The 26,577-nt window shown below is 54.5% G+C and overlaps 1 protein-coding gene and 1 long non-coding RNA gene across 2 annotated transcripts in view; one reads left to right on the top strand and one right to left on the bottom strand.

The window, feature by feature from the left end:
* The window catches only part of LOC135976532 (uncharacterized), a 37,316-nt gene extending 14,901 nt beyond the window's left edge, over positions 1-22,415 (bottom strand). Inside the window, exon 1 of the long non-coding RNA XR_010593730.1 lies at positions 22,189-22,415. This is a non-coding gene — a long non-coding RNA (uncharacterized LOC135976532). The remainder of the gene's footprint in view (positions 1-22,188) is intronic.
* A 15-nt stretch (positions 22,416-22,430) lies between these two features.
* Positions 22,431-26,577, top strand: part of LMX1B (LIM homeobox transcription factor 1 beta) — a 131,367-nt gene continuing 127,220 nt past the window's right edge. The window contains exons 1-2 of the mRNA XM_005279432.4: positions 22,431-23,059; positions 23,617-23,803. Coding sequence (XP_005279489.1) covers positions 22,921-23,059; positions 23,617-23,803 — 326 coding nt within the window. The 5' untranslated portion in view covers positions 22,431-22,920. The remainder of the gene's footprint in view (positions 23,060-23,616; positions 23,804-26,577) is intronic.

Raw genomic sequence — 26,577 nt, forward strand, 5'->3', positions numbered from 1 at the left:
GGCCCTTAGAGGAGAGTCTGCAAGTGGAGCTGGGGGGGAAGTCTCTGCCTACCTGCACTAGAGCCAGTACCAACTTGGCCCTTAATATTTGCATTTGAGACATGCTCTGAGAGGGCTAATCATTAATGACAGCCCTGCCTGGCTTGGGTGCTGGTGGGGGGTTCTTCAGGTCTGGAGACTTCAGCAGGGTCCATGTTTTGTTTTTGTTCTGTACAGCACCATGCGCACACTTAGTGCTCAGCACAGAAGGGCAGGGGGATGTCTCCTAGGCCAGCCACCCAGCCCAGACCAATAGTTAGTTTCATAGATTCATAGCTTCCAGGGCCAGACGGGACCATTGTGATAATCTAGTGTGACCTCCTGTAGAACACAGGCTGGAGAACTGCTCAAGAACCATTCCCAGAGCAGAGCTTTCAGAAAAATATCCCATCTTCATTTAAAAACTGAATCCACCACAACCCTTGGTAAATTATTCCAGTGGTTAATTACTCTGTGTCAAAAATGTATCCCTTATTTCCAGTCTGAATCTATCCAGCTTCCTCTTCCCGCCATTGGATGGAGTTATACCTTCCTCTGCTAGACTGAATGGCCCATTATTAAACATTTGTTCCCCATATAGATACTTATAGCCTGTAATCAAGTCACCCCTTAACCTTCTCTTTGGTAAAATAAATAGATTGTACTCTTTGAGTCTACAAGACATCTTTTCTAATTCTTTAATCATTCTTATGTCTCTTCTCTGAACCCTCTCCAATTTAAAAACATCCCTCTTGAATTGTGGACCAGCAGCTGTTGTGCCAATGCCAAACACAGAGGTAAAACAACCTCTCTATTCCTACTTGAGATTCCCCTGTTCAGGCATCCCAGGATCACATTAGCTCTTTTGGCCACAGTGTCACCTGGGGAGCTCATGTTCAGCAGATTATCCGAGACCCCCAAATCTTTTTTGCAAAGTCCTTGCTTCCCAGGAGAGAGTCCCCCTCCTCTAAGCATAGCCTACATTCTTTGTTCCCAGATGTATACATCTACATTTAGCCATATTAAAATGCATATTGTTTGTTTGTGACCAGTTTGCCAAATGATACAACTGCTCTGAATCAATGACCTGTCCTTTTCATTATTTACCACTCTCCCAATTTCTGTGTTATTTGCTTTGATTTTATGTTTTTTTTCCAGGTCATTGATAAAGATGTTAAATAGTGTAGAGCCAAGAACAATTCCCTGTAGGACCCGATTGGAAACAGAGCTGCACGATGAAGATTTCCCATTTACAGTTACATTACAGTTAGCCAGTTTTTAATCCATTTAATATGTGATATGTACATTTTTATATCTCTAGTTTTTAATCAAAATTTCATGTTGTACCAAGTCAAACACTTTTCAGAAGCTTAAATATATTACGTCAACACTATTAACTTTATCAGCCAAACTTGTAATCTCATTAAAAAAGATATCAAGTTAGTTTGACAGGATCTATTTTCCACTGCCCCATATTTATTTGTATTAATTACAGTACCCTCCTCTAGTTCATTAGTAATCAAGGCCTGTGTCAGTTACTCCGTTATCTTACTCAAGATTGATGTCAGGCTGAAAGGCCTATAATTACCCAGGTCAGACCCATTTACCCTTTTAAAAACTGGCACAACTTTAGCTTTCTTCCAGTCTTCTAGAACTTCCCCAGTGCTCCAAGACTTACTGAAAATCATTATTAATGGTTCATGTAACTCCTCAGGCAGCTCATTTAAAACTCTTGGATGCAAGTTATCTGGATCTGTTTATTTTTAAATTTCTGTCTTTAGTAGCTTCTGTTTAATATCTTTCAGAGATACTGGTGGAAAGAGTATTATCATCACCATGTAATGAGACTATATCATCTGTTTTTCCCCAAATATAGAACAGAAATATTTATTGAACATCTCTGCCTTTTCTGCATTATTATTGACAATTCTACCATTTCCATCTAGTAATGAATCCACACCATTGTTGGGATTCTTATTCTTCCTGATACATTAAAAAAACTCCTTCTAACTATTCCTTTATATGCTGGCCAGCCATTTTTATATACATATATATAAGGTCTGTCAATTAATCACAGTTAACTCAAAAAAATTAATTGCAATTAAAAAAATTAATCGTGATTAATCGCAGTTTTAATCACACTGTTAAACAATAGAACACCAATTTAAATTTATTAGATATTTTGGATGTTTTTCTACCATTTCATATATATTGTATTCTGTGCTGTAATTGAAATCAAAGTATATATTATTTTTGATTACAAATATTTGCATTGTAAAAATGATAAACAAAATAAATAGTACTTTTCAATTCACCTCATACAAGTACGGTAGTGCAATCTCTTTGTCGTAAAAGTGCAACTTACAAATGTAGATTTTTTTTGTTACATAACTGCACTCAAAAACAAAACAATGTAAAACTTCAGAGCTTACAAGTCCACTCAGTCCTACTTCTTGTTCAGCCATTCGCTAAGACAAACAAGTTTGTTTACATTTATAGGAGATAATGCTGCCCTCTTCTTATTTACAATGTCACCAGACAGTGAGAACAGGGCAACAGGCATTTGCATGGCACTTTTGTAGCTGGCATTGCAAGGTATTTACGTGCCAGATATGCTAAACATTCATATGCCCCTTCATGCTTCGGCCACCATTCCAGAGGACATGCTTCCATGCTGATGACACTTGTTTAAAAAAAAGAATGTGTTAATTACATTAGTGACTGAACGCCTTGGGGGGAAATTGTATGTCCCCTGCTCTGCTTTACCCACTGTCTGCCATATATTTCATGTTAGAGCAGTCTCGGATGATGACTCAGTACATGTTGTTCATTATAAGAACACTTTCACAAAATGCAAAGAAGGTACCAATATGAGACTTCTAAAGCTAGCTACAGCACTCAACCCAAGGTTTAAGAATCTGAAGTGCCTTTCAAAATCTGAGACGGACAAGGTGTGGAGAATGCTTCCAGAAGTCTTAAAAGAGCAACATTCAGATGCGGCAACTACAGAACCCGAACCACCAAAAAAGAAAATCAACCTTCTGCTGGTGGCATGTGACTCAGATAATGAAAATGAACATGCGTCAGTCCACACTGCTTTGGATTGTTATTGAGCAGAACCCATCATCAGCATGGAAGCATGTCCTCTGGAATGGTGGCTGAAGCATGAAGGGGCATACGAATGTTTAGCATATCTGGCACGTAAATATCTTGCAATGCCAGCTACAACAGTGCCATGCGAATGCCTGTTCTCACGTTCAGGTGACATTGTAAACAAGAAGCAGGCAGCATTATCTCCTGAAAATGTAAACAAATTTGTTTGTCTGAGTGGTTGGCTGAACAAGAAGTAGGACTGAGTGGACTTGTAGGCTCTAAAATTGTACATTGTTTTATTTTTGAATGCAGGTGGGTTTTTTTACATAATTCTACCTTTGTAAGTTCAACTTTCATGATAAAGAGATTACACGAATTAAAAAAATACTATTTATTTTGTTTTTTTACAGTGCAAATACTTGTAATCAAATAGAATACAAAGTGTACAGTGCTCACTTTATATTTATGTGTTGTAATTGAAATCAATATAGTTGAAAATGTAGAAAACATCCAAAAATATTGAAATAAATGATATTTTATTATTAACAGTGTGATTCATCACCATTAATTTGTGAGAGAGAGAAAGAGAGAGACCGACCGACCATCACTTCCTCTGTATGCCAGGTTGGTTTGTTTAACCAGCACAGCCTTCGTCCTCTTCTTACTGGCGGCTGGACAAGGTCAGGTCATTGACCAGTGTGAGGCTGGAACAGCACTACAATGCCAGGTCTCCACCTCCAGTAATATCAGTTACCAAGTTACCAACTTCTACAACTTCATCACGAATCTCATGATAGTTTGGTGTTTTCCTTAACGCTCCAGCTCCTGAAGGCACATTAAGGCCTGAAAATATCAACTTTCAGTTTTTAATAGGAAAGACTTTTCTAGGCCTCCTGGTTACAGAGAAAAGCTCAAACACATGACCTGAGTGCACCCTCAACACCTCAAAAATCAGAAGAAAATGACAAAGAATCCCAAATTTATTGTTAAGCATTCATGATTTTTTAGCCAATCTCATGATATTTTGGGGGAAGACTCATTAATATTTAACACTTGGAGTTGGCAGTAGAGAATTTAATAGAACTTTTTCCATTTCAATCAAAGCAGGCTTTGCCTTTTAAGTGTTCCCGTCTCCACCTGCTGGCAAAGTGAAGCTAATCTATTGGCCTTGGCTGGAATAGGAGAATTTAGTGAAACCAAGTTCCCTCTGGGGTATTTTTCCTCCAAATTCAGGGCCCGCCCTTGTGTTACGTGCACACTCTATATCCCCACTAGGCACTCTGGGTGCACAGGGAATGCAGCATTGCACCCAGCAATGTATTTATTGGCAGATGCTCCCTTTTAAAATGGTTTATTTTTACCATACTGAAATCACTGTAGTAATACAGCCTTTTTTTAAAAAAAATTGACTCCTCTATCATTTTAAAATATATAAACAACTTTTAAATTGTTTTCCCTGGGCACTGGCAGGATTAGAACTGCAATTCCAAAGGTGAAAGGCCTGTAATTAATCCAGTGTGCCAATCAAATCCCATCAGTTAAACATATTTCATTAATATTTGTTTTTGTAATGTTAAGCCACATTATAAACATTTTAATAGTTCACATCTGTCTCTCATTGAACAATTGTAATTGAAATTAAAACTCTAGTTTTTCCAAGGTAATTGTATTTTAGAAATGCATATTCTTGCCAGAGGATGAACAACATTTTCAGCCGTATAGCCCTAAAACTGCAGAAGACTCCTCTTAACCAGAAATTAAAACAGCACCTCGTGTCCTGCCCCTGATGGGAGAGAGTCAAACACTGTTCTGAGACTCCCCTTGGGACTGAGGATGAGAGATTCTGAATGTAAAATTACAAGGAGAGGCATAGAGTGTTTGTCTGTCTGTTCTAAGGTAATGAATCCATATGAATTGTACATTATTTATATTGCTTGCAAATGTTCAGAAACTCTTTTGATTTTTCCTTAAATCAACAGTGGCTATCGTGACAAGGGGGATGCTGCAGGATTTAACAAGGTAGTATGACAGTTGTGCAACATTTTCCTTTTTTCACTTTGAAATGTAAATATACAAAATTTGACAGAGGTTTCTTCAGAGCTGTATCCTTTCCTAATTTTAACAGCTACATTTTGATATTTTGTTGGTAAAATATTTCAATAATTAAGCACCATCTTTTCTAAGCCTTTTAGGTAACAGCCACTGCTTGCCAAAAAGGCCAAGAGAAAGAATTCCAACACCAACACAAAAAAGAACTAAAAATCAGGTTCTATCCAATGTCCAAATGTAGCTAGAACTCAAATCACAGAGACTTTGGCTTTCCAGGTGCCAGCTATGAAGCTCCTTCACACTAGTCCTATTGGGTTTTGGCTAGAAATAACTAAACCCTAATATATACATGGTCATAAATTCTGTGTGACCCATAATCCTATTTACTCTACTGCTTTCACTGCTCTAGACAATAGATTAGGAGATCCCCCTTGAACACATTTCAGCACCCTTCAAGGTAAACTTCTGGAATCCTGTCATGTGAGGAAAAAACAAATCACTGTAAACACATAAACATAACCAGTCTTACTCTACATTGCTGTCGTGAATATACTTATTTATAGAGCTCCGTAAATACACAGGATGTTTTTATGTGTTTTCAACACACATAAAGACCAAGTCCCTGCTTTGGGCCAACACATACAGCAAAGAGTGGAGGTGTCATCTGTTCCGAAGTCACTCTAGAAAGGGGCTGGAAAGAGGAGAGAGGGCTTATGAACATGCTTAGTGAGGCTGCTCCAAGCATAGAGACTGTGCTGAAAGGTGATGCAGAGCTGCAGCTGGGAGGAGCCCAAAGAAGCAGCACAAGGAGGCAGGGGAAAGCAGTGCTCTTCGAAAGTGATATAAATGTGTGAAAGCCCATCGAGCTGGGGGTTTTACTTTGACTTTCAAAAAGAGCATTATCTATTAATTGAAGCTGTTTCAAAGATTCCAAAGCCAGAAGAAAATAAAAACAGCCACACTGGGTCTGACCGATGGTCCATCCTGTCTCCAACAGTGGCCAGTACCAGATGCTTCAGAGAAAGTGAACAGAACAGAATAGTAGGGTAGTTTCAAGTGACCAATCCCGTTATCCAGCCCAGCTTCCAGCAGTTGACGGTTTAGGCACACCAAGAACATGGGGTTGCATCCCTGATCATCTGGCTAATAGCCATTGATGGACCTATCCTCCAGAAGGGACCAGTCTGACAATCTTGTCTGAACTCCTATATAACAAAGGCCACAGATATTTCCACAATAATCCCTAGAGCAGACCCTTTAGAAAAGCATCCACTCGATCTAAAAATTGTCAGTGATGGAGAATCCACCATGACTGCTGGTAAATTGCTCCAATGGTTAATTATCCTCACTGTCACAGAGTTATGCCCTATTTCCAGTCTGAATCTGTCTAGCTTCAACTTCCAGCTATTGGATTATGTAATACCTTTTGCTGCTAGATTGAAGAGCCCATTATTAAATATTTACAGGGCCCAGGAGCATGGAAGTATTTCTAGCTACCTGAGAAGGTGCCAAGTTTGGTAAAGTATATTACTGGGAAGACTAGATGGGGATTGGTGGATCATCAACCATCTGGCCCTGATTTGGGAAAATACTTCGGCATGGGCTTAAGTGCTTCTCTATTAGCAAATCATTTAAACATAGGCTTAAGTGATTTGCTGAACAAGGATGCTTTCCTGAATGGATGAATTTAAGAGAACAGCTCTATGAAGGAAGAAACTCTGCCCCATATGCAATAACTGAATTCGCTGGAAAACTAGACTCCCTGGAAGTGCAGGTTGACATCAGGTGATCTATTACAGCCAAAATCAGTATTGGAAATGCCCATACTTATGAATTTACGGTTAAGACCTGATAGAGCTGATTTTTAAAAGGCAGATTCTGCTTGTGCAACCCAGTTGCATGAAGATTTTTACTTTCTCATTTGTGTATATAGGTGACAGCAAACTTGTCCAAATGTGCAGGAAAAGTCTATCATCTGTGCAGAAAAGTGAAATTTTTGTCACCTATGCTTGCAGGTGATATTGCTCACAAGATGATGTGTAACTGGCTGTTCGGAGAGCCCATCAAAAATTTCTAGAAAAGCCCCTGTAGTCTGTCTGACGTTTTCAATGCCCTTACCCACAGAATGGTTTCATGCACCACAAAGGTGCTAAATGGGACTGCTGATTCAATTGTGCAACATTTATCAAATGGCCTCAATTTTTATAGTAGATTCCACTCCCCACCCCACCCCCATTTTCTAGACACATTAAGGTAAACATTGCAGGAAATGTCCCCGGAAAGACTGTGCCTAAGTACCATGAGAAAGTGGTTTAAAGTAGAAAAGACCAGACAGGCTCTAACACCATCTTTTGCTGCCCCCCCCCCCCGCCCCATGCCCAGTTATTGCAAATGTTATGGTTTTCTATGGAGACCCAGTATGTACCACAGCTTCAATGAGGGACTGAGTGTGAATGTCACAGCTTTAGAGAGCACACAGCAGAGCGCAGACATGATTTCATTCAGATCAAAGGGAGGTGCTGAAATAATTAGAGATGAGTCAAACTAATTTGAGTTAAAAAGAGTCAGCTAGGTTAATCTGTCATTGTCCAAATGAGGCTGACACTGAAAGCATTATTGTTCCTGATAACCTTTGAGCCCCTGAGCTCAGAATTCTTTCCGGAAGAGGCCTTTAGCCAGGACTGCTCAGGAACCAGGCCCCCACAGCAGTATTTACATACATTTACTTCTCTACAAAGGTGACTAGAAACAGCCTTGGACATATTGATGGTGAAGGAGAGTGACTGAGTTCTCTACTCAGGGCTAGTGGTTGTCTACAGTGGGATAGGACCATGTTGCAACACCAAATAATTAGGAGCACTCTGGCCAAATAAAGTGTGGATCTGGTGTTCACGGATCAAACCCTTATGCCCCATAAAGAACTCCTGGGGTTGAGTCTGGTCTTGCCAGCATCCAGCAGGCAAGATAAAACACTGACACATGAGAAGGCAGAGGAAAAGAAAAGCTGCCAGAACAAAACACATTTTCTTTCTATTATGGCCAGAGGCTTCGTGCTCATCTTTCCAGCGCTGGGCTGGCACCAGGTGAGATCAGGCCATGGTGTTGGATCACATCATAGGAGGATCCTCCATGGCAAACTGTCAGGCAGTCTCTGTGTTAGGAAATTTGCAAATGAAACCTATGATCAAAATGGAACTGACCCTGGGGGAGGGAGAGGACTGTGAAGGGGCCAAGGGCAGGAGGGGGTGAAATAAGCCCTCACCAGCACAAGATGTCCCTGAGGCCTTTGACAGGCCAAAGTTTCAGTCCTCCTGTTTCCTTTTCTTTCAGACTCTTTAGCCCTGTTTTGCTTGAACATGATGTTACCTTCTGTGCTGCACGTGTGCACCTCTAGGCCGCCTGTGCTTAGTCCTGAAGCAAATACTTCCACTTCTGCATTCTTTAATGACAGCGCAATAAGGACTAATGCAAAGCAGAACGGAGCTGCTCTGCTCGGCAGGTTCGCAGCTCGCTCTCACGTGTATAATTATATCGAGACTCCTGATATTTCTGGCCAAGGTTTCCCCCATTCTATATGATCGTTTCTCATTTGCATGCAGGATCAGCGAGCGCCTGGGCAGGACAGAACCATTCTCCACTCCCAGGCTCAGCGCCAGGTTACTGTCCCCTGCACCTAGTGCCCCTGTCACAGCGCCTGCCCCGGGCAGCCCGCTCAAGCCTGGCTCCTAGCCGGGGTCGCTCCGTGGTCAGCGGCAGGAGCCGAGGCCTGGGAGCGGCTGCAGTTACCCCAGTGCAGCCCAGGTCCGTCTCACTGATGGCAGCCGAGTTCGGCCAGGGGGGAGCGGGCGGGAGCATGCAGGGCCCGACTCCCGAGGCAGCTGGACAGGCTCTGGCTCTGGCCGGGCAGTATCGGGCTGGGGGACCTGGACAGGGGCCTGGGGGGAGCAGCTCTGCCCCTGAGCTCCTGGCAGCCTTTGCTCTGCAGCTCTCGCCGCCCCCGGGAAGCTGAGGTGCCCTGGCACCGGGTGAGGACCGAGGCGCAGCCCGGCTAGCCCAGGGCCATGCAGAGCAGGGACTCGCCCACAGCCCCATGGGCCATCCCGCGTCGGTGGGAGGCCCGAGAGGCCGCCCGCGGCTGGAGCCAGGCCCGGGAGAGGGGAAAGCCCCCTGCGCCCCTGCAGCGAGGAGCCTGGCTCCAGTGACCCCCGGCCCGACACCCCACGGGCTGCGCCCCAGCCGGGACCGCTCCCTGGCCAACCAGGCCGGCTAGACTGTTTCCCCACCCGCGATGGCGAGAGGCCGCTGTGCGCCCTGCCCCGGGCAGCCCCCTCGCGTATCCAGCCCCGGCCAGCGGCCGCCGGGGAGAGGCGCAGAGCCCGTCCGGGGCGTGGGATGGGCAGGGCGCGGCGAGCTCCCCAGCCCGCTGGGCTCCCCGTCCTCCAACGCAGAGACCCCCGGCGTCCCGAGCGGGGCAGGCCCTGATCGCCCGCTGGAAACGAGCCTGTCCGAGCAGCCGGGGAGGGGCAGGCGGCGGCCAGCTCGAGCCGGGGCTGGGCGGGACCGCGCTCCCGCCTGCAGAGGCGCGGGGAGGCGTGAGACGCCGCCCGGAGAGCGCGGAGCTCGCCCGGCGCTCGCCCGGCAGCCCGTGGGCTCGGGTCCCCGCCGAGGCTCGGACCACGCCGGCTGCTCTGTTCGTGGTAAAACGCGATTGCAAAGCCGGAGACAAGGCCAGTCCCGCCGCTCAGCGAGGTGTCCTCGGCAGGTAGCCACGGCAAAGGAGGTGCGAACCCGTCCGGTCGATAGAAACCCAACCAAACCGTCTGGGCCCCGGACCGGGCTCGCCTGGCGGAGGGTTTGCTCAGTTCCGACAGTGAACTGCAGCCCCCGAAGGGAAGGGTGCGGAGGTCGGTGTTTCAATGCGGCCCGCCCTGTAAAGCGGCGCCCGCTGACTTGTGTTTTACAGAAACAATTTATCGGGAGCGGGATTTAAATTAGCAAATCTAAAGGGATCAGGAAACCCCTTAGACTGGAGCCTTTGAACCCGGGACACCCCAGGCCCGCTGCCCCGAGACGCTGGGGGCACCCACCGGCCTGGCTGCGGCTGCCCCGGGCTGGGTGTGAAACAGGACAAACACGTCGGTGCTGCTCACAGCCACTGCCCCTGACGGCGCGGAGGGGATCGAGACAATCATTAAGAAAAAGTTCGTGCTCCCCTCTCCAGGCTGGGATAAGGAACCCTCCAGATTTAAAGCACCGGGGCCGGGGGGCTTATTTTAAAACCAGCCGCAAAAAAAGCCTGGGAAAAAAACATTCGTTTGCTTGTGAAGGTATTTCGCTTTATTCGCGCCCATATCGCGTTTATTCTGCGGCTTCTATTAACATTAACCAAACCAGCCCCGCGATGTAACTTTCTCACTCTCCTGCAGAAGGAAAACTAAACAAGGAGGCGCTTTTTGAACTCCCGAGAGGAACCGGGCCCTTTCTAAAAACTCCGAGCCACGGCCGTGTTGGGGGTCAGTATTTTACACCGCAGGAGCAGACACACACACACGATCGCTGGGATTTGATAGCCTGGTTGTAGCCCCAAAACCAGCCGGCTTGCAGTTTGACGCTCCGTTTCTAGGCTATGGAGGTTCTGCTAATAGCGATATTTCCGCTTGTAACAAACATCTAAAGGAACAATAACGATAAATAAATAAGAATGAACCCGCCGGACTGAGACATCAACAAACCGACAATCCCCCCGCGCGGATCACCCCTTGCTGTTGCATTTCTGCCTAAAAGCGAACCCGAACTGCAGGGGCCAGTGGTTTTCTTTTAACTGGCGGAAGGAAATTGGGGTAAATGTTTTTTCCTCTGAATTACAGCAGGCCCGACCTGCGGAGAGCCGCCCCAAGAGTTAGCCCCAAACACCAACACGCGCAAGATTTGGCTCCTTAAGGTGCGATTCGAATTGTTCTGTTTTGTTTTAATGCCTTTTCCTTTCGTCTAACTATGAACGAAGCGCCGCTTTGGGGCGGCCATTGGTAGGCCAAACCCGGCTAAGCAGCCGACTCCGATCACGGCCGTAAGGCTGTAAGAACTGATCATTTCTCAGCCAAACGAATAGTTTGGCCCTGCAAGGGCGGGCTTTTGCTCCTGGTCTTTGCGCGCTGCACGCGACTTTTCTCTTGTTTGCGCTGGCCCAGCCCGGACTCCTTGTGCCCCGGTTTGCTCCGGTTCGCTCGCCCCTGCCCCAGACACTCTTTAGGGAAAGGGGAGCCGCCTGGCAGGTCCCCGTCACTGCGGCTGGGCAGAGACACCCCCCGCCTCCTCCCCCAGTGTCCAGTCTGCTCAGCCCCGACCGCGGCGTCTTCGGGCGGCGTGTGCCCCCAGCCCTGTTCTCCGGCCAGGCTCGGGCCTTGCCCGGCCTAAGCGCGGGATTGCTTCAGCAGGTGCGGTGCCCGTGGCACGGCTCCGCTCGCGTTTGGAAATGAGGCCGAAGAACCGAGCCAGCCAGGCCTCTCCCTCCCGGCGCTGCCCGGCGGCCCATGGCCCGAGCTGGAAATGCAGCGGGGCGCCGGGCCAGGACGCGCGTGTGCCGGTAACTCGGGTATCGTCACATCGCGCTGGCCGGTTCTCCCGGGCCGCCTCGGGCAGGGCCTGGCCACCACACACCGGTTCCTGCTCCATCACCCTCTCCGCGTCGCCGCTGGCCTGCGGATCTCCCTGCCGGGCGCTTGCTGGGTGACCCGTGGTCGTGCCCCGGGAGGCCCTGCCGGTTCCGTACCGCGCTGCGCTCCAGGCTACCCGGGCTCGCCACTGAGCAAACCTCGCCCAGAGAAAAACGCGCCATGAAGGCCGTTTAAAAGCGTTGCACAAACCAAGTAAACCTCCCAACAGCTCCGCTCTGGGAGGCTGGGCTGAGGCCGAGCGCGGAGCTCTGCACATTTGTTTGCTAATTATTGTCCTCGACTCTGCGCGTCCCGAAGGCCGGCTCGGGTAAGTAGGGCCCGCCGGCTCGAGGGAAGCGTTCGCCGACGGACTAGTCGTAGGGATCAGGGTGCCCGGCCGGTCGGCTCTGGCAGGGCGGAGGCCAGCAGGGTTTCTGCGATTCCAGCTCCTGGTGCGAGTTTGCAAGGAGCTAAACGCGCCGAGGGCCGCGCAGGATTGTTTTCTTAACTCGCCTGTTGCACGTTAGATTCGAAGCGAACTTTTTTTTTTCTTACCTCCGAGGCTTGAAAATAAAATAAAAATGAAGTAAAATAATGATCAGGAAACCTAAAAATCTCTCTCCCGATAAAATAATTTATTCGCGTGCATAGTTCTGCGCCTCTGCTGACAACTGACCTTGGGCCAGTGGTGAAATTAACTGCAATCGGCTGCAGTGGTCTGTGTGCTGTGGTGTCTCACGTGTAAACGAAAACAAAATGCAACAATTGTTTTTCTTAAAATCGGGGCTAAACTCGAAACGATTTTTCTTCGTGCCGGCTGCACGGGGCCAGCCCAGGGGGCAGGAAGAGAATTCAACGACCGAAAAGTCACCCGAGGCGCACAGCAGACACGCCTCTGCTCCAGGACAGTCCGGATCTCTAGCAAGGGGGAAATGTTTCGTTTACATTTCAGTTGCCAGGTTTGGTGAGAATACTCGATTAGTGCCGGTTAGTGCTTGTCTGCATCACGGCAGTGCCGAAACGTGCGCACGGTCACTGCTCTGACAAATAGCAACGGAGTTCCAGCGCCTCTGCGTCCGAGAGATACTTCGTGCAGAAAGTGACCGATCGAGATTAAATGTGGTGCAAAGGGGGAGTCTCCAGCTTTGTGTCACGCGTGAAATGAGCTCGGCGGAGTGCGCAGCCTGTGCTGCTGTGGGAGACGGGTTACGCTGGGCCGCCAGGTCTTATCCACGGGGCTCCACGGCCCACATCCCCATCCGCTCCCGTTTCCTTCATCCCTGCACCCCTCTCCTCCCTCCCCATCCCCCTTCCTCCATCCCTGCACACCCCCTTCCTCCTCCCTACCCCACCGCCGTCCCCATCCCCCTTCCTTCATCCCTGCACACCCCCTTCCTCCTCCCTACCCCACCGCCATCCCTCCCCATCCTTCATCCCTACACCCCCTCCTCCCTACCCCACCGCCATCCCTCCCCATCCCCCTTCCTCCATCCCTGCACACACCCCTCCTCCTCCCTACCCCACCGCCGTCCCCATCCCCCTTCCTTCATCCCTGCACACCCCCTTCCTCCTCCCTACCCCACCGCTATCCCTCCCCATCCTTCATCCCTACACCCCCTCCTCCCTACCCCACCGCCATCCCTCCCCATCCCCCTTCCTCCATCCCTGCACACACCCCTCCTCCTCCCTACCCCACCGCCATCCCCCTTCCTCCATCCCTGCACACCCCCTTCCTCCTCCCTACCCCACCGCCATCCCTCCCCATCCTTCATCCCTACCCCACCGCCATCCCTCCCCATGCCCCTTCTTCCATCCCTGCACACCCCCCTCTTCCTCCCTACCCCACCGCCATCCCCCTCTCCTTCCTTCATCCCTACACCTCCCTACCCCACCGCCATCCCTCCCCATCCCCCTTCCTCCATCCCTGCACACACCCCTCCTCCTCCCTACCCCACCGCCATCCCCCTCTCCTTCCTTCATCCCTACACCCCCTCCTCCCTACCCCACCGCCATCCCCCTCCCTTCATCCCTACACTCCCTCCCCCACCGCCATCCCCTCCCCATCCCCCTTCCTTCATCCCTACACTCCCTCCCCCACCGCCATCCCTCCCCATCCCCCTTCCTCCGGGGCCCCACTTCAGCCACCTGCACTGCCCCAGCGGTGCCCGGTGGGGCCGGATGTCCGGGGCGAAGGCAAAGGGGTGGGACTGGCTGAGCTAAGGCCCTAGCTAGAGCCGCGTGGCCAGAACCAGGGGCGGGTGGGCGCTGGGCATCTGCTGCCGAGGGTTCCGGGCTCGGCGCTTTGCCTTCTGCCCTAATCTAACCAGCGCAGCCTTTATATCCGGCTGTTGCACATGGTTGCTGAGCCCCAGAGGAGGGTCCAGAGGAAGAAAGAGGCCTTTTTCCTGCAGCCAATGTCCTAGCTCAGTGGCGCTCAACCTCGCCCCACTACTGCCCTTTCCGGGCTCTGGTTTGTCTTGCAGACTCCAGGTTTCACCTCACTTGAAAACGACTTGCTTCCAAAATCAGACAAAACCATTCGGAAGTGTCACTGCCGCACCGGTCTGGGGAAATTGCTGACTCGTTTTGTCTGTGTGAAATTGTAGTTTGTCCTGACTTCGCTAGCGCTCTTATGTAGCCCGCTGTAAAACGAGGCAAATCCCTAGAGGCGATGATGTATCCCCGGAAGACCTCTGCGTGCCCCTGGTTGAGAACCACTGTTCTCGCCTGTCCTTCCCTCGATTCATTAATTCGTCTGGAGGCAGAGCTGGGCAGAGGAGCCAGGTGAGGTAAAGCGGAATGAGGTAAAATTACCTCAATGGTTGAGAGACAGAAAACAAAGCGTAGGAATAAAGGATCGATCTCATCATGGCAAAAGGCGAGCAGCTCTGGGGTCTGGCACTTCCCTACTGGACCCTGCCTTGCTTCACAGCTTTCCCGGGTGTCTGGGAAAGAGGGTGAATAGTGAGGGGGCAACACCTGCAGCTGTCACAGAATGTCCCTTTCGCGGAGCTCTCGCCCTGGTGCGATTCACGATGGCGGGCGGGATTCGGAGCGGACACGCGCAGCGCAAGGCCCCCACTGGACAGATGAATTTGAATGAATCCTACAAGGTTTCTGTGAACTCGCTCCGGAGAAGCCCCTGGATGTCGCGGGGGAAAGCGCAACGCCAACAGCAGCTCACTGGACAGCGGGGGCCAGAACAAAGGTTAGGGTGTAAAAGGGGTGAGACAGGAAAGCAGCACTGAACACACGACAACAGCATTGTACGAGTCAATGGTATTTCGCACCCCCCTCCCCCGGGATGTTGTGAGCAGTTATGGCTACGCCCTCTCAATACACAGAGCAGAAACAGGAGGGTTGCCGGGATTGGGAACAAACACGCCCTGGTGCAGACCTGGGTTAGAAATTCATTAGGGGACACTGGAAAAAATAGGACTGACTAGAGAGGGGAGAGCTAAGCGGGGAAACCAAACATGATCTCGAAAAGGTCAGGGCTCTGCTGTCCTTTCTCATCACACAAGAACAAGGGGGACAGCCAATGAAAATAAGAAGGGATATTTTAAAAACTGATTAAAGGAAGGGCTTTTTGAAACAACGCACACTTCGTTAGCCAGTGGAACTCCTTGCCACCACAAGCCACTGAAGCCCAGGCTTTAGAAGGATTTAGCAGAGAATTCGTTTATAGCCCCTACATGTTTTATCCCATCGAATATAACAGGTTCTCCTTAGCCGCGTACGTGACTGTCGTGCTTAGGGCAAAAGGCGTCGCAGCCTGGGCCTAGGGAGGAACTAGGGGCAGGCGATTCATTATCTGCTCTCGAAGGGGTCCTGGCCGCTGGCGGAGGTGGGATTTGGCCAGCAGAGCAGCGGGTCCCTGTTTTCCTAGTGGAGCTCGGTTGTGAGGCGTGCGCCCCTCTGGCGATGCCCAGCCCACAAGTGCGGCAGGTCACTGGTGTCCGGCTGCCCCTGGGGAGGTGGCGGGGCCAAGCCGCGCCCCGCCGCGCCCTCTGTGCGCACCGGCCTTGCGGCGCTCGGCGGAGCGATGGGGGGTGATCCCAGCCCAAACGGGCGGCGCCCCGCTGCCCTGCGGCTCCCCGGCGCGGTCCGGGTGCCTGCCGGGCGCTGGCCCGAAAGCAGCTCCTCTCCGGGGAGGCGATGCTGCGCTCAGGAGAATCAGCAGCTCTAACAAGCAAACGGCGCGGCGCAGCTTGTGCCTTTAATGCCAGCAATGGAGTCGTTCCTCCCGCCCCCCGGACAGCGACACAGCCCGGCGCAGCCGGGGCGCCCGGGAGTCACTCGGCGCCGCCCCGGGGTTTCTGGCGCTCCCCCGGGAAGCTCCGACGGGCCTGGCGAGGCTGCGTTCCTGCCCTGGAGCGGCTGCGGTCCCGCGGGAAGCGCGCACAGAGATAGCATCGCTGCGGTGTGTCAACGCGCCCCCGCCTTAATTAAAACACTGTCTGTCGAGCGCTCGCCCGCGCGGCCTGGTTTCATGCGGCAGTGCCCGGCCTTGGCCTCGGCGTGTCCCTTGGGCCCGCTTCTCTTCCCGTTCAAACCAGTGGGAGTTTCGCCATTAGCTTTAGGCCTGATCCCAGCCAAGACTTCGCTGGTCTTTGAACTAGTTCCTCTGGTGGGGGAGGATTGGCATGTAGCGTGCCAGCTCCTCTGGCATGGATCTGGTCCTTGACTGGCACTGGCAGACTTCCCCTCCCCTGCAGAGCCATGGCCAGGGGCCAGGGCTGGAATTATCCAGTAACGGACCAGGAGTGTTTGTAGCCTGGTTGTGAGCTCCTGGTCACGCTGCCTCCCCAGGAAACCAGCACCGCTGGGATGCGAACGATGTCCCGTCCGAGGGGGGCAGATCCTCTGGCGGTATAAGCTGGTGGAGCGCCATAGCCTACTGAGAGGATTCAAGGGTTTGGCTGCTGGCTCTCTGCATAGGGAGAGTTTCCTGGGGCCTAGCCTGGCGCCTCCCTCGCGCCTGACCCCAACTTCAGCAAGCTCTGCCTGAGAAAGGCCCGGGGGTTCGCCTGCCCTCGATATAATACCAGGTGTCTTGTAACTCCCGGGGAAGGGGGTGCCTGATGGGGTGCCCGGGCTGCACCTCAGGGGCTGCCCTGTGCCCTTTGGCCTGGCCAGGACCCACTGGGCCAGCGCACGGAGGGTGGGGCAGTCCTGGTCAGACCTGGTGCTGGCAGAGAGGCAGGACGGGCAGGAGGGAGCAGGACAGAATCATAGAATATCAGGGTTGGAAGGGACCTCAGGAGGTCATCTAGTCCAACCCCCTGCTCAAAGCAGGACCAATCCCCAACTAAATCATCCCAGCCAGGGCTTTGTCAAGCCGGGCCTTAAAAACCTCTAAGGAAGGAGATTCCACCACCTCCCTCGGTAACCCACTGCAGTGCTTCACCACCGTCCTAGGGAAATAAAACAAGGAAGAATGGTTTTAAGCTGTAGTGGGGAAGGTTTAGGTTGGATACTAGGAAACACTGTCCTCTGCTCCCCTAGGACCCATCACATGGCCGCTCCATCCCCCAACTCGCAGGAGCCGGGGCCGGTGGGGTTTGCGGCTACCGGGCGGGGATTGCGGGGCAGGCGCCAGGGGCGGCTCCGGCCCCCAGCCCCTCTAATTAGCCAAACGCCGTGTCCCCGGAGACAGGGGCCGCTGCCAACCCCTGCCCTCGGCTCTAACCCTGCGCGGTGTCCGGGCCCGGGCCCGGGCTCGCTGCGAACGGGCGCTGCTCGGCCGGACCCAGGCCCTCGTTTTGTTCACAACCATCATTTGCGTAGAGGAGCGAGTGACTCTAGGGCTCGGGCATTGGTAACGGCAGCTTCGCGGCTTGTTTACACGTGTCCCTCAGTCGGAGGGAAACCGGGGCCGGCGGATTATTCGTTGCCAATGACGGAGCTCGTTTCGGGTCAGAATTTACCGCAGCAGATTTTAATTGGTAGGAAACGTAACCCTGAAGATCCCTATTTACTCGGCAAACCGTTTCACACCTTTCAGCTACGGCTGTCCCGGCCCGGCGAGGTGTGAGTGGGCACCTATGGCCCATGGCCCGGTTTCTTCTGCTTGATTGGGTGACAGCTGTTTTCTCTGTGCTCGTTTGTAAAATGTAGTCGTCTGTGGCCTGAGCACTGTGTCGTGCAGCAGTGGGCTCGGTTCCGCCTGGGTAGGGGCAGTGTCGGAGAGCCGGGCGGTGAGAATTAGTCACCGCAAGGTGCACGAAAGGGAGCTGGAAGGAAGGTTGCAGCCTGGGAGAAGATCGCGGGATTGGGGCTGTCGAGGCGCTGCTGGGCTTTACAGCGCCGGGGAAATTTGGAGCAATGTCCAGTGAAAAGGGAATGAAAATATCCCCAAGCGCCATTGTTAACAGGAGCTGGGGGAGGGTCCGACTCACGTCTGGGGAGTGAAGGGAGCTTGTCTCTGGTCTCTCATGGGACTTGTCCGCTTGCACGGGGCCGGGTGGCCTCCCAGGAGAAATGCTCCGCAGTCCGCAGGGTGCAGAGCGGAGCAGGGGCGGACACAGAGGTTTGGATCAGGGCCCCCGTCAGAAAGCCCGGGGGAGCCGTAGCAACACCTGGTCTGGTGCCGGGTCAGAGGCTTTCTCGGTTTCCTCAAAAATCCCCTTTTCTTAAGGGTTTCATAACTCAAGGAGGAGGGACAGCCCCGTCGGTCGGGTCCCGGGCACTGGCGGGAGGGATTTCCGACGTGTCTGCCGGAGTGCTAGACGGAGTCTTACCGCGTTTACACGTAGGCGGCTGGCCGCCAGGGCTCCGGCAGTTCGCTTTGTGTGAGGGTTTTCCCAGGCAGCGCCGCTCCCGGTTCCCTGTCACTGTTCCGTGTGAATTACTGAAGCGTCTGCGGGGAGAAAGTGGGAGCCCAAACTCTGTATCTTCCTTTCTCCAGCGCAGACAATGGGGTGTGGACGCCGAGCAAAGGGGGGAGCTGGGGTGGGTCCACGGGGCTGACACGAACCCTCGCAATCCGTATCGGGTCGGGCTGCGCGAGCAGCGGTCTCGGCCAGGGGACAGCAAGGAGCACTGAAGGAAGCTATTGGACAGGGAAATGAAATAGGACGAAAAGTTAAAGTAACTGGACGGGTCCGATGGAGCCGGACAGCGCCGACGTGCGCTGCCCGGCCCCAGGCCCTGGGGGGCGGAGGCGGGAGGAGCTCGGCCCAGCGGAGCCCCTGGTTCTGCCCAGTTCAGGACGGAGCCGTGGCGTTGCTAATGCTGCAGTTAGTGCCCTGGCGAGCTCGGTCTCTGCTCCCTTCGGCACTTGCCTCTGCCTCGGAAAGGCCGGAAGGACCTGCAGCGCCGCAGCAGCACCTAACGACAGCCGGTTAAATCAGCCCGCGGCTGCCCACCCCGCCCGCCAGGCTCCGAGTGGAAATGCGGAGTCACCCCAGATACCAGCGAGCCCGGCCCCAGAACCAGGTGAAGGCTCCACAGCCAGGCCTATCCCGCAGCCGGCCAGCAGAGGGCAGAGTGCACACAAGTCAGACCACACCGGGGCCCAGAGAGTTAGACAACTACAATGGCAACAACCAGAGCGGAGACTAATGGCGCACACACACACACACACACACAGCAGAGACTACCAACACACACACACACACACACACACACACACACAGCAGATACTAATAACACACACATACATACACACGCACACACAGCAGAGACTAATAACACACACACACACACACAGAAGAGACTAATGGCACACACACACAGCAGATACTAATGGCACACACACACACACAGCAGTGACTAATAACACACACACACACACACACACACAGCAGGAAGCTCATAGTAGACCCAAAGCAAGAAACTAATGGCACAAACAGAGAGGTGGAAGCTAATGTACACAGAGAGAGAGCGAGAGCAGGAAGCTAATGTGTACACACACACACACACACAGCAGGAGGCTCATGGCGTATACACAACACACAGAGATGTAAGAGGCTAATGGCGCACCCACACCTCACACAGACACACGCGTGCAGAAGGCTCATGGCGCACCCACCTATGCACAAGTTTCACTCGCCACGAAGGCTCCCGCGGCACAGGCCGGGTCGGTAACACGGGCCCAGCCCAGTCTCACTCTTTCTTGTCTTAGCGGCCTCGGGAATGATGCTCCGAATTGTGTATTTCTCGCCCAACTCCCAGCAGAGCGGCGAGCCCTGCCCGGTCCCTACACACAGCGGCTTGGGCCAGGCTTCCTTTGGTTTTAGTTCGATGATGGATTTTTGTGTTTTAATGGTTTGATTTTAGTTACAGACTTTGAATAAACCGCCTTCGAATCCAGGCGGGCGGCCGAGCAGAACACGGCCTGTGTAATACTCACACGCGGGGAGACGGTAACAATTACAGAATTTGGTCTGATTTCTGTCGGAAAAGTGACCCTGACCGGAGCCGGAATTAACTGGACGGCTGCGAGCCGGACCGGGGAGGTTCCCCTTTCCCTCTGACCTCTCCCGCCGCCCAGTTGGGGAGTTTTAATTCGAAGTTAGGGGAACTCCTGAGTGAGGCGAGACCGGCTTTAGTTTTCCTCGCCATTGTAGGAGATAATTGTGGCTGGAGTCGGGCGAGCAGCCCCCGGCAGGATGGGAACCGTAAACAATTAATGCCAACGAGAGGCTCTTTCTGCGCGGCCGGGCTCTGAAATCCAAGCAGCGTCCAGAGTTAAATAACCCAGGATTAGCTGCAGCGGGTTTCAGCGTTAAATTGTCCAAGCCAAAACCCAACGAGCCTGTTCCCAAACCCCAAAGACTGAGCTAAACCATAATCGTGCATTCCGGCGCGAAACCGGGGTGCGAAGGGCTTTGCCTGCAGAGCCCCAAACGGAGCAGCCAGTGGCCGCCCTTAACACTTGTCCTGCTCACTAAATACCGGCATGTTGGGAACCCGACAGACCAGCGCTCGGCTCCTTCCCTCGCCGCCACCGCCACCCCCAGCACGGGAACAAACCCATCGAATTCTCGCCGCCGGGCCCGGCTGGGCCCGGCTCGCACCGGGGAGGGGAGGGGGTCGCTTGCCGCGCAAAGCAAGGGGGGCTGGGGCGGCAGCCGACCCTGACACCCGCACGACGCCGCAGCATTATTTTGTCTTGTATTGTTTGCGCGTTTCCCGTTCAAACAGTGGCCACACGCCCGTGATTCAGAGCAGCCCGGTGTCCAGCCGGGCCCGGCGCAGCACGGGCCGCGCTCCCTGGTGCCGACGCTGCCCCGGGGAGCCGGCACTGCGGGGCCGTGCGGCCGCGATCGGCCATTCCCAACGGGAGGAAATAAAGACCCGAAAATATCCGCCGGCCGCGCCAAGCACGGCTCGCGGGGAAGGTGTAAGCGCGCCCGAATCGCCCCCTGGATTCGCCGGGCTCCCCGGCGGGGAAGGGCCGCAGGGAACTAACGCCTCTCCCCTGCCCTAGTGACTCCGCTCCCCACGAACGCGCAGGGCACCCCGCAGCTCCCCGGCCCCGAGGTGACTAGCTCCGCCTGCGGCCCGTCGCCAGGCCCTCGGGCCTCCTGCCCCGGCCCAGCTGCATTAGCCCGGGACCCTGAATCCCTCTGAAGCCAGGCAGCGCAGGGCCGAGCCTCAGCCGGTGCCGGCTGGGCTAAGGCCACGGGAGGGGCGCAGAGCCCTGGTCCCCAGCAGCCCAGCCCAGCGCTCCGTCGGCTGCAGAGGGACGCACTCGGGTTCCTCTCCAAAGGTGGCCCAGGCGAGCAGGAGCCCGGCTCGCCGCGCAGGCCAGGCCATGCGGGATCTGCTGGCATTTCAGCTGGCAGCCCGGGCCGGGGGACGCAGGTTCCCGGGCACGGGGCTCTGGGGTCGATCGGGGTCAGCCCGGCGTCCGACTTTGGCGCGGGGAGAGCCGCGCGGGAGCTGTGTCTGTGTCTCCTGCCAGGCCCCCAGCCCGGCTCTGCCCGCAGCCAGCCGCGCAGCCACCGCTCCTAAGCGGGCTGCCGTCCGGGTTGCGCTCCGGCAGGGTCCGCGGGGAGGTGAGGCTCTCTGCCAGCGCCTCTCGGCCGGGCCCGTCGCCAAGGGACCGCGGCTCAGGTGCCAGGACAGTGCAGGGAGCAGCCAGCGCCAGCCCGCGCGGCTCTGATGGGGGCAGGCCCCGCTGTTAACACCTCCCCAGCCAGCGTCCCCCCCCAGGCACAGCTGCTCCCCACACGCGTGCCAGCCCCGGGGGAGAGCCGGGGGCGTGGGCCCCTGGCCGGGCTGCGGAGGGCTGAGACAGGCCCGGGGTCCCGGACACGAGTGGGGGGAGAGGCTCCTGCAGCCGGTGCCTCTGGGACACGCGCGCTCGGGCTGCCCGTGGGGCAAACCCAAGCACAGTCACAAGCCGCGAGGCGCAGCTACATACCCCAGGACAGGCGGGAGAGCCCGGGGCGCGCTGCCCGCGCGGGGCCGCTAACTCGAGTGGGACGCTCCAGGCAGCTCTGGTCACTCTGCCCCCGGGGGGGTGGGAAGTCGCAGGGCCACTATCCCCGGCCGAGGCGCTCCCGAGAGCGCAGTCCCGGAGTGACGCGGCCCCGGACCTAGCCACCCCGAGCCCGCGCACCTGGGCGCCCGCGGGGGGCTGCGGGGGCTCGCTCCCAGACGGCACTATTTGACGTCGAGGAGACGGATCACCTCGGCGCAGCGATATCAGGAGCGCCAATGGAGTTCAAATGTCAGCAAGTTTGAGGAGGGGTGAGGCGGCTGCACGGGTGGGTGTGTTCCTCCGCCGCAGCCCCGCTCTAAACGGAGCGGCTCCTCGGGACGCGGCTGGGCACAGTGACTGGGGAGCGCCCGGGGAGCCCGGCCGCCTCTGCCCTGGATCTCCCGCGGCGCCCGCCGGCCCCTGCCCCGGGGAGGGCCCCGCCCCGGCCCGCCGGCAGGTGACCCCCGGCCGCCGGCTGGAGCAGGACCTGACCCGATGGGCAGCAGCCTCCGCTCCGGCCCTTGCCCCGCGTCTCCGCCCGGGAACGCGCCGCGTGTCCCCCAGACCAACCTGCGCGGCTCCCGCCTCCCCGCTGCAGCGTGTCCCGCACCCCGGCCCGCCCCGGCGCTCCGCGCGCCCGGCCCCGCCGCCTGACGCCTGCCCGGGCCGCCCATGGATGTCGCCGCCGGCCCCGAGTCCCTGGAACGCTGCTTCGGCCGGGGCCCGCCGGACCGCGCCGAGATGCTGGACGGCATCAAAATGGAAGATCACCCGCTGCGCTCGGGCGCTGCCACCTTGGGCGTGTTGCTGGGTGAGTCGGGCTGTGCCCAGAGCCGGGCGCCCTGCCGGGCTGCCCGCCGCCGGAGCCGGGCTGGAGACGCAGCTGCGGGGCGCTGGGAACAGCCTCTCCCCCCGCACGGGCGGGCGCGGGGCTTCACTCGCTGGCTGTGGCGGGAGGCTAGTTTGTAAATGACCGAAAACAAATTATTGCTTCAAAGCGAATGCGGAGCGGAGCGCGGATTGCCGGGCCCTGCCGCCCGGGGGCTGCGACTCGCCGCACGCACTTTGCAGGCTGTGCGGTGACCCCGCGTTATGTGTTTGCAACTTCCCGGGGCGGGTTTGGGTGGAGAAGCGAGCAGGGAAGCGGGGCCGCGAGCCGAGCCTGCCCGGCGCAAACGAAATCGCGTCGATTTAAGTTCGCTTCGCGCTGCTGTTTCAGGGGAGCTGGTCCTGGGGAAGGGGGGATCCCGGACCCACGGGCCGAGCTGCGGCAGCGCCCCGCTTGGCAGAGCCCGTGCTGGGGCGCAGCTGGGGCGTTTCGGGGGCCATCTCCGCATGCCGCTCACATCCCTCTTTGCTGTTTCCTAGGGTCAGAGTGTCAGAACCAGGCGGTTTGCGAGGGCTGCCAGCGGCCGATCTCAGACCGTTTTCTGATGAGAGTGAACGAATCTTCCTGGCACGAAGAGTGTTTGCAGTGTGCAGTGTGTCAACAAGCCCTCACCACCAGCTGCTACTTCCGGGATCGAAAACTGTACTGCAAACAGGACTACCAACAGTAAGGCACCCTTCTCCCTTGCCCCGCACGCCTGCCGCCCGGGTCCCGTGCTCGCCGGGCCATATGCGCCTGCCGGGCCTTGCACTGGGCAGAGGGGACGGAACAGGCTGCCCAGGGTCCCCGGGAGCCTCTCACCGAGTTCTGCCGCCTTGTTGGGAAACGCCAAAAAGTTTTCAAACGAAAACCAGAAAAAGCCTCTAATGGTGCGGTGATCCGAGAGCGCCCAGCCACGGACCGCGCGCCCGGACCCCAGAGCGATTGGTTACGGGTTCAAATGGCCAGGCTAGAAATGGGGGTTACGAGCCACGGATAAGAAGTTAAATAGTCCGCTGCCATTTAGCAACGGGAGTTTGTATCGGGTGGTTTTACAAATGTTAAATAACACCTCGGTTGGTGTCCGAGTGACAAGGGGGTTATTTAGCAAGCGCCCCAGCTAAATTCGAGCTCAACTCGTTTGAAATTTGTGCCGGTAATTCGTAGCGTTTTTATTGAAATGCGCCGCGGGTAAATAATTCTAGGATTTAAAACAGAAATGCCCTTTCAGTAGAACATTTCCCGCACGGCAGTTTTAGGTATTTGGAAGAATTTAATCTTGGTTCTAAAATCAGTTTGTTCCAAACATTATTAACAAAACTCGAAATCAATCGGACCACGGGCCGCTGAAGTTGGGAAGGTGCAAAACGCCCGGGAGAGCCCGGGGCACGGGGCTTGCTCTGGGAGCGGTGTCATCTCGGGGAGGCGTTTAACAAACGGGATTTGTAGTTGGATTTTTAACGCAGGAATTAAACCCGAGTACTCGGGCTGTTGGGTGAAGTTAGTTGGATTTTTAACTGGCCTTTTGTTGCGAGATAACGAAAAATCGTTCCTGAGAAACCGTGCGAAGTATCAGCAGCCCCGTGTTGTCATTAGAGAAAAACAAGCAAACTCCGGGGAAGGCTGCATGGGCAGAGCCGGCGCTGAGTGCTGGGGGCCGCCGAGCGAGCCCGTCGGTGCAGCGAGACCCCAGCGTGTTTGCTCACCTGGCTAAAGGGACAGAAAGCGGCTGGTCTCCAGCCCTGCCTCCCTGGACGTTACCGGGGGAATCGTCCCGGTGCCCCCGGCCGCCCAGCACAACCCCCCGAGGCACCGCAGCGACGGATCGGTCAAACACACAGACCCCAGGGCAGGTTCCTGCCAAGCTCCCACCTGCTGCGCTCCGCCCGGTCCGGGGCCGGTCCCCGCTAGCGCGGGAATGAGCAGGGGACGGGCCGGTGTTCACGGCCCCCAGCTCGACCCGACTCCTGCCCGGGCTCGGTAGGCCTGGCTCCCGCCTGCCGGCCGGGGCTTCGCCCCTCTGGGCCGGGCCACGGAGCGGGCGGGCGGGCTGCAGGGTCCCCCGGGGACAGCGCTAGGCCCCAGGCCGACCCTTCGTAGCGCCCGGTGCGGCGGCTCAACCCGGGCGCAGCTGGGCCGGGCTCGGGTCACTGCCGCTGTCTGGGCGCTCGCTCGCCCCGCAGCGTGTGGGCCCTGCCCGCGGGGCGGTCCTGCCAGCCTCCCGCAAAGGCCGCCGCCGAGCCCCCGATGTGCTGCGGACAGGGCACAGGGGGACTCGGCCCCTCGGAGCCAGTCCCGGCCGCCCCAGCCGCCTCCGTGCACCCGCTCCCGCCTCCCGAGAGACTTGACTTTATTGATACTTTTATTCCCCAAATGTCGGGCTTTGTATGAACCCGCCCGTTCCAGCAGCGATGCCCTTCTGCCACGCAGAGCTCCTGCCCCGCTTAGCTGTTTGGCCGCCCCTGCAAAAGCCCACTTCATGCTTGTCACTAAAATTTAGGGTCCTTTTTGTGTCGGGAGGGGGGTGAACATGGGCACTTCAATCACTAGGACATAATATGGCTCTGCTAGAAGTCTGGCAACAAACAAAGAACAACAACTATTGGTTTGCATCAACTTTTGTCAGGCATTCAGCAGGCTTCCAGAAAGGGCCTGAAGTGGCTTAGTGGCAACAATGTGCATTTCATAGCTACAGCATGAAAATCCATCTCCATGGAAACGAGTAGTAAATGCTAACATGCCATGCTGAGTATAAATATTGTTGGGTTCTAACTCTTGTAGGAATGGCCTAGAGAGATGTCCCCCTAGTTAGGAGTTACAATAGAATGTGTAATTTCATACTGCAGCCTTAACCGATGTGTTATTAAAGAAGCTTCAACAGACCCAGATACTGCTATATGAAAAACCATAGTTGCCTACGCGTTTTCTTACTGAACTGCACGGATTCGTTTTGGGGGTTTTGGTTTTAACAAGTATTAATATTTTCACATATTCCCGTTTGTAACAGTTACAGAGAATTTAGTTTTAATAGGTATGTCAGATCCATGAAACATCTGACTGTATAAATAAACAAGATACTTCTCAAGATTTTTTTTAAATTAAGAAACGCTCCATTGCATACCCACACAAAATTCTTTGAAATGTAAAAGTGTTAGGAACAGCATGCAGGAGATGATTCCCTTTGCAGTCTGTAAAATAACAGAGTTTCGCAAAAAGACAATATCTTAGAAAACAAAACAATGGACTGTCCCTTTGTGAAAAAAATTCTTTGTTAGAATAGAAATAAATCCTCTTTAGAATTTTAGATATTATCAAAGGCTTCTAATTGTATAGGGGGAAATGGGGTGTCCAGGCTGACTAGCAATAAAAAGATATCAACATGTTAGCCTTTGTTGAATCACAGCACCTAGTGTGACATTACATGGTAACCTGCTGTGTGTGCCCCCAAGGACTGACAGCAG

This window comes from Chrysemys picta, chromosome 18 (genome assembly GCF_011386835.1).
Source record: "Chrysemys picta bellii isolate R12L10 chromosome 18, ASM1138683v2, whole genome shotgun sequence".
Lineage (NCBI taxonomy): Eukaryota > Metazoa > Chordata > Testudines > Emydidae > Chrysemys > Chrysemys picta.